The sequence below is a fragment of the Argopecten irradians genome, chromosome 4 (genome assembly GCF_041381155.1).
Source record: "Argopecten irradians isolate NY chromosome 4, Ai_NY, whole genome shotgun sequence".
In the NCBI taxonomy this organism is placed as follows: Eukaryota; Metazoa; Mollusca; class Bivalvia; order Pectinida; family Pectinidae; genus Argopecten; species Argopecten irradians.
In genome coordinates, this window is record NC_091137.1 from 37,423,726 (window position 1) to 37,435,496 (window position 11,771).

At 33.4% G+C, this 11,771-nt stretch overlaps 1 protein-coding gene across 1 annotated transcript; it reads right to left on the bottom strand.

Moving 5' to 3' along the window:
* Window positions 1-1,663: 1,663 nt before the first annotated feature.
* LOC138321546 (cilia- and flagella-associated protein 157-like) lies at window positions 1,664-8,915 on the bottom strand. Its single transcript, XM_069265295.1, has 10 exons — window positions 8,641-8,915; window positions 7,891-8,012; window positions 6,699-6,848; window positions 6,195-6,348; window positions 5,381-5,648; window positions 4,883-5,013; window positions 4,157-4,307; window positions 3,524-3,729; window positions 2,444-2,651; window positions 1,664-1,919 (listed from the first exon to the last, which is right to left on the bottom strand). The coding sequence occupies exons 1-10, from the start codon at window positions 8,793-8,795 to the stop codon at window positions 1,734-1,736; spliced, it is 1,731 nt and encodes a 576-aa protein (XP_069121396.1). The 5' UTR covers window positions 8,796-8,915; the 3' UTR covers window positions 1,664-1,733.
* Between the last annotated feature and the right edge of the window lie 2,856 nt (window positions 8,916-11,771).

Sequence of the window (11,771 nt, forward strand, 5' to 3'; positions counted from 1 at the left end):
CAAACCTCAAAATTTGTATTCGTTAATGTTTATGAACTTGTAACGAATGAAAAACGCGATTGTTGAATAATTGGCTTAACGTTATTTCAGCATATATATATACAATGTATATTTCAGAACAATGTGAAATGAGAAAAAAAACCTTCAATTTAATGGTTAAAATTGATGGAAATATTCTACTTTTGAACTATTCAGAGCCCTTAGCTCGGAATTTTCCATAATTACATGCCATATGGGAGGAATATCCTCCTTCATACACAAATGTGCAGAGACGTATAATGTTAATACTACAAGGTACACTATTTCATTGGCTAAGGTAGGCGCGGTTCTGCATTTAAAACCTTTTATTGTCCAAATTGTGTTAAACAGAGAATCTTACATGAGCCGCTTTGTAATACGAAATTTAACGAGTTCAATAATTTGAAAAAGGCTCATATCAAATTATTTAACGGGTTTGATATATTTCATCTTACATAGTCACAAGTGATTCTATTTATCGCATAACTTTTATTAAAGGTAGGTTTCGCCCAATGAAATGTAAAGACTACGAAATTGAAATTTATTCTGTACATAGATATGATCTTCAGATCATTTTTAATACATACAGCGGACAATATGGGTGGTTATTTGCCTAGTTTGACCAGGAAAATACTCCTCTAAAAATAGAGCGAAGTGAAGCTTTACATAGAACATGACGTATTTTTTCCCAAAACGAGGCCGCATCAACAAACGGAAGCGTGCAACAAAAAAGACAGATAGCAGTGACAGTGTTGCCACGGCATGTTCAGTAAAAAAAAAATAACAACATTAAATCGAGGTGCGATGGACTGTTTATACATATCATATCATCTAAAACACTTCATGTTACTTATATACGCTCGCTAGCTTATTACATCAAACATATATCAAGTTAGTCTGCCGCTGTATTTTCGCTGGCATATGTGTTGAAATTTAATTCACCACGTGGTCGCGAGTCCAAACAGAATCCGAGCAAGTTCCGCTTGAGATACATGCCATCTCTGAATTTCATTCCCTAGAGATATCATAGGGTGCTACCGATTCCATTCTAATTTCCTCCTCTTTGTTGCCGATTCAGATAATTTTTTTCTCACATGCTTTCATTCAGCCATTTTGTTTACTTTTAGTTCGTAACAATGCGCATGCGCGAAACCTCGACAACACAATCTATCGCAGCTTCATTTGCATACTATTTTGTCTGACTGACAATCGTAATAATTCAAGGATTTCCTTCAATTTTGTATTCAAGACACATTTATTCAATCTCATACGAATAAAGAAATTAAATTGAAGTATCTTTGATATGTTTTTTCATCTTTTCTTCCGATTATCGGATTTTACAAAAATATTTATTTGGTTGGGCGAAACCTACCTTTAATATAAACATGAAACTTTTAATTTCGTTTCTATATAAAACAGTAGAAACCCGTCATCATGCGACGTTATATCTGGTTTGTGATGTCATAAAAGCAATTTTACACATGTGTCTTATGATATTTAGGACATGGCCGTATGACAGGGCCAGTTATGTGATAAAACTTATTAAGCAAGTAATTGTAAATATGAACATATAGAACGCAAAAATTATACAGTGCTATTTTAATAATGAAATAAAATGACGTCAAACCAATATAATTGTTGACGTAAATGATATTTTAATCACCCCGTTATACACATGGAATACACATAAATACACTTTGACGACAAAGTCAATATCATGTGACTTTGTACCCCTTTCCATACAGCATTCTCTTAGCAGGACTAACAGGTCCGATGCTGCCCATAGGTGTACCACGTGATCTGATCTGGTCACGTGAATGTTCCCGTCCTTGCTCGTGAAGAAAGGATTGCTGTTGTCGTGGCGTGACATTGTCGAGGAGCTGGTCAGCGTAGTACAAGGCCTGAAATGTCATTAATATATTACCTCACTTCACATTTTACAACTACAAATTAAATTTCAGGTACTTTTTTTTTTTGATTTTTCCCCTTTGTTTTTGTTGCGAGGAATTAGAATTAGGAGATATCACAGCTAATGATTTCATTTGTAGAAAAAGAGGAATTTCCTCGATTTCAAATCATGACTTTAAATAAAAATGATATTTGGCATGTTAAGTTTATAAATTAATTAAATATTGTTTTCATAGATGCATTTTTGTCTATCAAAGTTAATTCCCATCGTGGCACTCAATCAGTACTAACAGGGTGAAACGCTGGGGAGTATCTTTGATAGATTAGAATGGTATAGATAATAACAGTTGTTTGATTAATTTACGTTAGTTACTCTTATATCAGATTGAAATCCTTTTGGAGATAAATGTTGGTATGATGATTGTATAGCATGAAATATATGTAAAGCGTAAACATTTTTTGAACATTGTGATATGCTAATGATATACTGACAGGATTTATGATATACGAGACCTACCTTTGGCGCGTTGACTGTTTGTACCCCGACAGAATTAGTAAGCATCTTTCGCAATTCCCCCAATCTCGTTGTGGCTGACTTCACGCGCATCTTTTCCAGACTGGTAGGGATTGGATTCTCGGGACGTGGGATCATACCTAAATCTCCAGGCTGATAGTGGAACAGCGTGCCCTTGCTATTGGTGGCGATAGGCGAAACAGGAAGCGCGCTACAATACATGGGAATAGTCGTATGAGACAATTGTTTGAGTCACTGAATCAATTCTTGAAGAATATTCATGCGTGGAGATGAATTGCAATATATCTATATATGAGTGTATAAATGAGTGTTCATTCATAGGAGATTCTATGAAATTTGCTTTTATTTTTGTAAGCATTGATGAGCAAAACAATCGAACAAATTTCATAAAATCGGATATCGAAATGAACACAAAATTGTCATATAGCTACAAAAACCCACATTTCGAAAAGGTTTTTCAAGTCATCATTTTGTCATTAAATCGTGCTCCGGGTTGCAATCAATCTAGCATACCTGAAACCCTGTGCCAATTCCCCAAAGTGACAAAGTGAGTCGGTTGAAATTTAGATGTCTCAAAAATACCTTTATACTGCATATCACATATCAAAGAAACACAATTTTACAAAGGATGACATTTTATTGAATCGTGACCTATCGGGCTTCGAACTCAGATCTACGGTACCCAATCGCCTACCAAACATACTTGCGCCTTCTACCACTGCGCCACATCCACATCCCCCCAAAAAGGGCTTTTCTATGACAAGGTGATAGTCGGTTCGATATGCTGACATGATCATTGTGGAAATTGTCAAATTAAATCTTTGGATCAACAACACATAGTGCATATGATACATTATGTTTAGTAAATATTAAATTTCAAAGAAACACAATTTAACAAAGCATGAAAATTTATTGACTCGTGCCCTATCCGGGCCTCGAACTCACGATCTACGGCACCCAATCGCCTAGCCAAACAGACCTGCACCTTCTACCACCGTACGCCATTTTAATATATTATTATATTATACTTTCATTAACAATGATAATAGTCAAAGCACTCACCCTCGCTTTAAAGACATTTTTCCTGGAATTTCACTTGCACTCTTTTTCCGTATCCTGTATTTAGACGTACTACTTTTCCCAGATTTTGGCGCGGTTACCATGGTGACCATACCAAGTAGTTCTTCTAATAAGGCGTTTTTAGGGTCCGGTTCATCGTCTTCTTCTATTCCATACACCGGGGTCACAGTCCCGGTAACGGCCTCTTTCTAAACATAGAATGAGGACTGCGTTGCTATTCACGTCCGATTATTATTTGGTTTTGAATTAAGCAGAGACCTAATTAAATGGCTGTAATTTCGGAAAAATAAAGTGCAAATATGCACGAACCATTCATGTGGGTTTTTTTCTTCGTTATGAAAGTTCAATCACACGTTGTTGCATATGTTTGATAAAGTTTTAAAATTGTCAATATCCGTACATACATACTGCACTGGCAATATTATTGTTTGTCTTAATATCAAATATCAGATATCAGAATTACAATTCCAGGTTTTTAATTTCGATACCAACATATAAATCAAATAAAAAGTAATGAAAGAACGAATGAATGAATTTATTTATTTTTTCATTTATTAATCAATTAATTAATTAATTATTAATATTTACATATTCGTACTGGATATACAATCTTACCATGAGCACTTCCCTGATGGTACTAGAAGCGTTACTGAGAACCTCTCCTAACTTCAACATCTCACGGTTTTCCTTCTTAAGCTTTCCTTTCACATCTCTTATCTCCTCCCGTAACCGTTTGTTGTCACGGATGAGTTGCTCCTTGTGTAATCTTTAAGAAGAAAAATTATCATATTATTCAAATTATTTCATGTACTATGACTGGATTAAATTGATATATTTCGCTACTCCATTTTATATTGACAGAACTTTTTCTTCAATAAAAATAGAAATGCAAAAAATAAATGTTATGCATTCGTATACAGTAGAATATGGATTATACGTTGGTACTCATGTTCGTGATTTGGAGCTTTCAAATCATTCCGCGGATGGAAACATTCGTGGCTAGCCGATGACACAACGATAATACTGATGCTTAAAACATGATTCGTCGTTTTTCGTATTCGCGTTTCCAAAGCAACCATGTAAACAACGAAAATTTCATGTTCAACATTAATTTGATCGCTGTGAAAAGAAAAAAAAAGTATTTGTGTATTTAGATGTATTAGATCATGAAACATTGTATGAAGTAAATGGTACGATTTATAGTTTACATTCACTAATCTCCCAAAACGAAACATAATACCACAGATAAACAATACTAATTAATTAACCATCATCCTCTCTTGTCGGCTGATTAAATGATAATAAACATCCTAATTAACCTAATCTTAAACCTGAGCATACCTCTGAGCCTCGACTTGGGGTACTAGGATGGCCCGGTCTCCGTCTAGGTCCTGGAAGGCGTGATCTCTCATCTCCATTTCCTCCAGTAGTTCCTTCATGTGTTGACTCCGGCTTTTTAACATCTTGATTATCTGCCATGTAAGTACGATATATAACTTATAATTGTGTTATGATTTATCAAGTATGTGCGAGTTTACTCTAATTGTTAACGGAGAATAAAAACAGGTTTCTTTTCCACAACATCTATTACCATTTATATATGGATGAAAAAATCAAATAGTCAATATGCAATATGTATTGTGATGTGATACAAAAACAATAGTGTCGCGAAAGAAAAAAAATGCAAAGAACTTAGACAACAATGTAAGTATTGCATCAATACATTATTTGAGAATGGCAAAAATCAACCAATTTGAGAAAAATAATTGCATATTTTCTTTTGCTCTATATAAAGATATGGTTTTCCAAAATTTCAATTAATGTCTTACAACTATATACCTTTGCACTGCTACTGTTATTTTTCGCTAATTCTTTTTCTCGTTCCTCTAACACTTTTATACGTTCTTCCTGTTCCGCCACGCGTGCGCGCGCTGCTTCGTTTTCCGCTTTAAACTCCACTGTTTTATCTGTTGTCTGAATTATCTCCCCTCTGATAGCCACGTTCTCCCTTATCGCTCGCTTGGTGGTGTCCGCCATCTGTTTATTGGAAACCTTTCTGAAGTCGGCAGCTCTTTGATTAACCTGATCCACCATCTCCTTTTTCAGTCTGAACGTAAAATGTAAATTTTGAGTTGAAATACGACGCAAAAGCATAGACCATTGCGTTATTGTTGTCTACTCATATCACTTTATGCTAAAAAAACGACTTTTAAATATTAAAACTATAAATATAAAACCATTTTGATGATTTTGTGGAGCCTCAAAAGTTATTGGCTAAGCGATAATACTACACCATTTTCATTTCATAAACAATAAAAAAAACAATAAACATACATGTACATTATTATACCATATTTATGCCCATAACTCGGGTCGTAGTATTATTCTAAGCGTCAACCTAATCACTATGCAGTTGTTGCCTATCAATATGCCATGCGGCAAAACAGCGAAACAGACCTGTATGTTGACCATAGATTTACACAATGAATCATTATTATATTAATACACCGAGTTTGGCTCTAAATACAAACGTTTTCACGTTATAATTTTTATTTATAATCTTTTTCTTTTTTTTTCTTTTTTTCAGAAACGAAGTGGGCCTTTAGCTGATTATTTTTTCTATCACCTATCTACTTGATTTCGTAACACGCACCTGTCTTTGTCGACAATTGCCTTCAGTCTGATATTCTCTATAATGTATTTCTGGTCCTCATCACTCTGTTTCATGTGCTCCTCCATAGCAGCTACGTTAGCGATTCTCTCCTCCTTTTTCAATTTGAAATCTTCTAATTCATTAAGCTGTTGGCCTGGAGTTGAGATAAATAAAACATCTTACATTCACCTATTACTGCAAACATTGGTAGACTGATTTGAACCTTTTTGTGGCCTTTCAGTCCATTTTCTTACTAGAAAGTAATTGAAATTGTGTTTTGTAACCATAGGAAATGTCAAGTTATTGTGAATTTTTTTTTTCTCTTAAAGACCATTAGTTTCATATCTATAAGAATTATTACCTGTCATAAAATATTTTTGCTTTTGAAAGCAGCCAACCAATGGCCGGGTCAAAATATATCCTGAGCTCGATCTTGTATACACAGGGGTTCATTTTGAAAGTCTATTTTTATATTTAGTTGGCTGTTCACTATTAAATACTTACTGAGCTGACTGTTTTCGGCAGTGAGCCTCTCTTTGGTATCCTGGAAGTCCTGTCTGATCTGGTCTATCTGGTCATTAGCCCATTTCTTCTCCTCCTCTCGTGTTGTCTGTACTCCATTGATTTCCTCCATTATCAGGGCCTTCTCTTGTTCTGTAAATAACAACACCTTTGTGTTTGAAGCTTAAGGATGTGGCGATCAAAATGTAAACAATTATAACAGAAAACGCCGTCATTATATAAATACCTCAAACTGATATCATTATAAAACCCTAATGAAAAAAAAAGTGAATTACATTATAGTAATTTTAAAAATTGATTCGTACAGAGAGAGAAACAGCGGGACTACTACAGTCGAAACTCGTTATTTCAAAATCGAAATTTTAGTCGAAATTCCTTTTGAGTCAAATTACTTTTGAAGTCCCGTTATTTCCCTTCTTTGTGTATGTATTTTTAAATCGGATAACTCGAATTTCAATGACTCGAAACACCGGTTGAGTCAAAGTCAATTCCTGGTCCCTAGAACGGATATTCGCCGAAAAAAAAGTCGCTATCTCGAAAATCAATTTCAGTCAATATTTTAAATTTCCTACGGGATATCAGGATGCATGCCTATTATCGTGACGATCATATTATCGTAATTCAAGCTTTATCTATTTTAAAAAAATCCAAAAACATCTGAAAACATATAACTAAAATGATTTAATAGAAACCTTATTAGTTGAAAAATTACGATAATATGCTGATCACGGTAATAGGCATGTACCCGGCTGTAATAGTCATAAGATAATGACCATTGAAAACCACGTTCTGATCAAACCTAATGACATTACGTTATAGTCGAATTCCGGATGAGTCGAATTATTTAATGTATACTCAGGTGTTACGGGAGGGTAATGTTTCTTCTTAAAGTATATGTGAAGCCATTTTTTTTGATGATACGTAAGGAAATTGCGCGCAACGGAGAGGTTTCTACACGTGCTAATATCGCCATGCCCTGTATAAAATGAAATTATCCTTTTTGAATGTACAAATCCTTTAAAATATCTAGGTTGAATCACAATTTCAATCTGAAAGATCTAGCGACCAGAAGAACCATCCCTACTTTATATTTTTTTTTAAATCTATTGGTATTGATGTTGAGTAATACTAGATTGATAACGCGTATAAAATGCATATGGAATATTATGTATACCTTTTTCATGATCTTGACCCTGAAAAAACTTTTCAATATCAGCGTTTTCTCTGGCCATTTCATCATGTTTTTCCTGCAGGACGATCTGATTTTTCTCCAGTTCTTCTGACTTGGCTTTGTATCTGGAACAGTATGGTATAAATGTTTAATTTATTTTTTAATATCTAAATTTTAAGGGACATAAAACGGACAATGATAATATTCCATTATTATGATTTCTACAAACAAATAAAAAAAAAAAATCTGATAAATACTGTTATCCATTTTGTGAAAGGGAAACCGATTTCTTTCCTAATCGAATGTATTGGAAATACCCATCACTAACAACAATAGTAAGCACCAGTAATGTAACAAAATAGCGACATCATAGTTATGATATGGCACTCGGCACAATTAATTATTTTGCCAGGTATACATATTAATCATATTTGCTTACACAGAATCACATCTTTTCGTACAAGTTGATCAGTCATGTACATTATAAGAGGGAGCTGATGGGCATTTAATACAGATGGTATTTCGATCGGCCTCTCATTTAATATATTATTCCTGTATCAATAAGACCAAATGAAATACAAATATACCACTGATGAAGAACTATAACGTTCTATCGTAAGCATATAAGTATGACAGTACATTGGTATTGAAGTATTTTCACAATTAAAACCATTAGTTTATATATATGTATATTTTGATGTAAGAAGAGTAGTACAACCATCAATTGTTTCTATAGGGAAGGGCTATACTTACTTCATTAGCTGGTGCTCTAAATCCCTAATCTGCATGAAAATAAAATCTTTAGACATCTCATTGACGCTGTCACTAGACATTTTAGAGGGTGACCCTCGTCCAGACTTTCCACTTTTCTTCCCTTTCTTTCCACTCTTCTTTTTCTTCGGGGGCATCTCTTATGTTTTAGTTAACCGAGTATTTACAATATCTCTTGCCAAAACAAAATCTATCACCAAAACAAAAATGGCGTCAATCTACAAGTTAATTTATATATATAAGCAGGTCCAATCAGGCTTAATTGTTAGTGCTAGTTTAAACAATAGAGGGGTATTCCTTAGCTACGGCTATAAAAAGAACATCAGTAGACATTACAGGTCGGGTGGATGTGGTGTGTATGTGTACGAGTGCGCATTATATAGCGATAAAAATCTTTATTGTTCCAACTCACACCATGACAAGACAATCAGGTTTAAATACCAGGCGTATACGAACAGCACATGGTCAGGAATACACATATGACAGACCGTAGGCATTGTTGTAAACTTTGTGGGCCGCTTTAATTAAAATTCAAAAGGTACATATTGCTTGCAATTGTCTTCCGTTTCTGAGATTGGATCGGGAATTCGTTTTGATGTATAACACAGAAACAAAGAGTTAATAGCAACTTTTTATCAATTAATCAAATTAACTTTATTTTACATTTTACGCTTGCTTAAAAGATATGTTATTAATTTTAGAATGGATATAGATAGGTCATAAATATTGATGATATGTCTATGTGATAGTGATGAATTATATTAGTTAATATTGACTCAATAACATATCCATCAAATAGGACATAGATTAATGAGAAGAAAATATCTATTATATTTAGTTTATATAAACATGAAAGGCAACAATAATGTAACAACGGATACTTTTTATATGTCATAAATCAAAAGATGAACTCTATTCAAGAAACATCTGTCCACTACATGCATGTACATAACTATTTGTTTCTTGTTCCAATGGCCTTGGTACACCATCATTGTTCTTTACGCTTCATTTACCTACAGGGAATATTCAATAGGTTCTGCCATTTCTATCACAAATCAATAATATGATTTATGTTCCTCCAACTTAAAAATAACTCAATACAGAATAGACATTGAATTGACCACCATAGGTGACATATATTTATTATCATGAAGAATTAAAACAATAACATTACGACATCAGAACAAATCGTTTTTCACTCAAAAATTATTTTGAAGCTACATTACCAAACATTATTACAATTAGCCCTAGTTGGGTTGTAAAAATCCGCCACAAAAGTGTGTATCTGCAACACAGATAAACACTTTCCCCACAAATCAATAATATGATTTAATGCATTTTAAAATTATATTTCTTTGTACTTTCAAACACCTAAATTATTATTTATTTTATGATGGACGATTTCATTATGCAATTTATGGTCATAGGATTTTTTTCACTAGTGATTGAAACTTTTTAATTCAATAACGGGTATGTTCTGCTATTTCTTTCATAAATCAATAAAATGATTGTCTGTGTTTTTGAAAATATATTTCTTTGTACTTCAGAAAAATTATTTTCGCAAGGTTTCTATTATTTATTTTATGATGAACTCCTTTTTTACAGCGATTCGTTTTGTTATTTATAGTCATATTGTTAATTTTTCACAAGTGATGAAAACTTTTGAACTGCGATTTATTGAAGCGATTTCAAATCTCACTCGAATGACGAGCAATTTAATCCTACTCGAGAATTGTTGGTTTACAGTTTTTCATTTTTGTTAAGACCTACTACCTTTCCAAAAAAAATAAAAGTTTCTTCAGGGCAATCTATGATAATTATGAAGATTCAATTTACTGTTGTGCCGTCTAGAGCAGTGATTGTCAACTAACGCTCGTTAACAAGCCTCCATTACAAAAATTAGCATCTGATTTATTTTTAAAATGTTCAGAATGTAATTATAGTGAAGTATTAACGGTAAGCCAATACCTTTTGTGACTTTGCAAAATTGAAATTGCTATTTCACATAACCATTTTCAAAATTAAAAGCGGTTTGGAAAGGTAGTGAACATTTTATAAACTAAGCACCGTAGATCTAGTTATTTAACCCGGTCAAAATAACAGAATAGCATTCCTACGACCGGTTATACCGTGTAATTCTTTTATATCGTATGCTTCATCAAACTGAGAAGGGCATTTAAAATTTAAAAAAACCCGAACTTTTAATTTGCATTGTCAGGTTTTATACAACATATATTGCTCTTGCTATTATGTAGATTTTATATATTCCTTGTTAAAGAGCCATACCAGGAAAAACCAAAGGTTCTCTGACAGTTTATCTAGTTGAACATACTTTATGTTCGGTAAAGTATAATTGTGACTGTTGAGTACCTGGATGATTTTTATCTGACATTTAAAGTTGTTATTTTTGTAGTTTCACCATCACAAACTCTCATTAAACATTCAGTGTGTGAATTTAAAGGATTATATATGATGGTTCAGATCAATGAAAGCCCCAATATATTATTGGCATAGCGGTAAATGTCGAATGAAATATCACACGTTTTGAAAAAACCGCAACAGTCAACGCCATGTTTTAAGCTTTCGGGTAATATCAGGAAACCGAGTTGCATCACGTGACCGACATCGGCAATATCCGTATAGATCGTAACCTCCCAAGCCGTATCACGTGATCAATATCGACAATACCATACAGATCAGAAAAGATCGGAACAATCCGGATACTTCCGAGCTATTTTAAAGGTGTACACGTTTTAAATCAATATCTAAATTTAATTGTTTAATAATTTCGCGAATACTAACTTTATAAAAGTCGGTAAATATCGAAAGATTAAAACTTAGAAAGGCGGAGAAAATATGTAGAACACTTTAAATACTTTTTCTATGCCAAAAATACAACAATTCATAGACCATACAACTTTAAACACTTTGGCATTACTTTTCAATCAATTTTATTAAATAAATTCAAAAGGATCGGTCAACTAGCTAGGCCTATATCAGTCCTCTCCTAGTCAGAGAATTTATATACAATAATTTTAAAAGATATTAACACATTGGATAGAGATATATACAAACAATTATGGTTAGCATAAAACATAAAGACAATGATATAA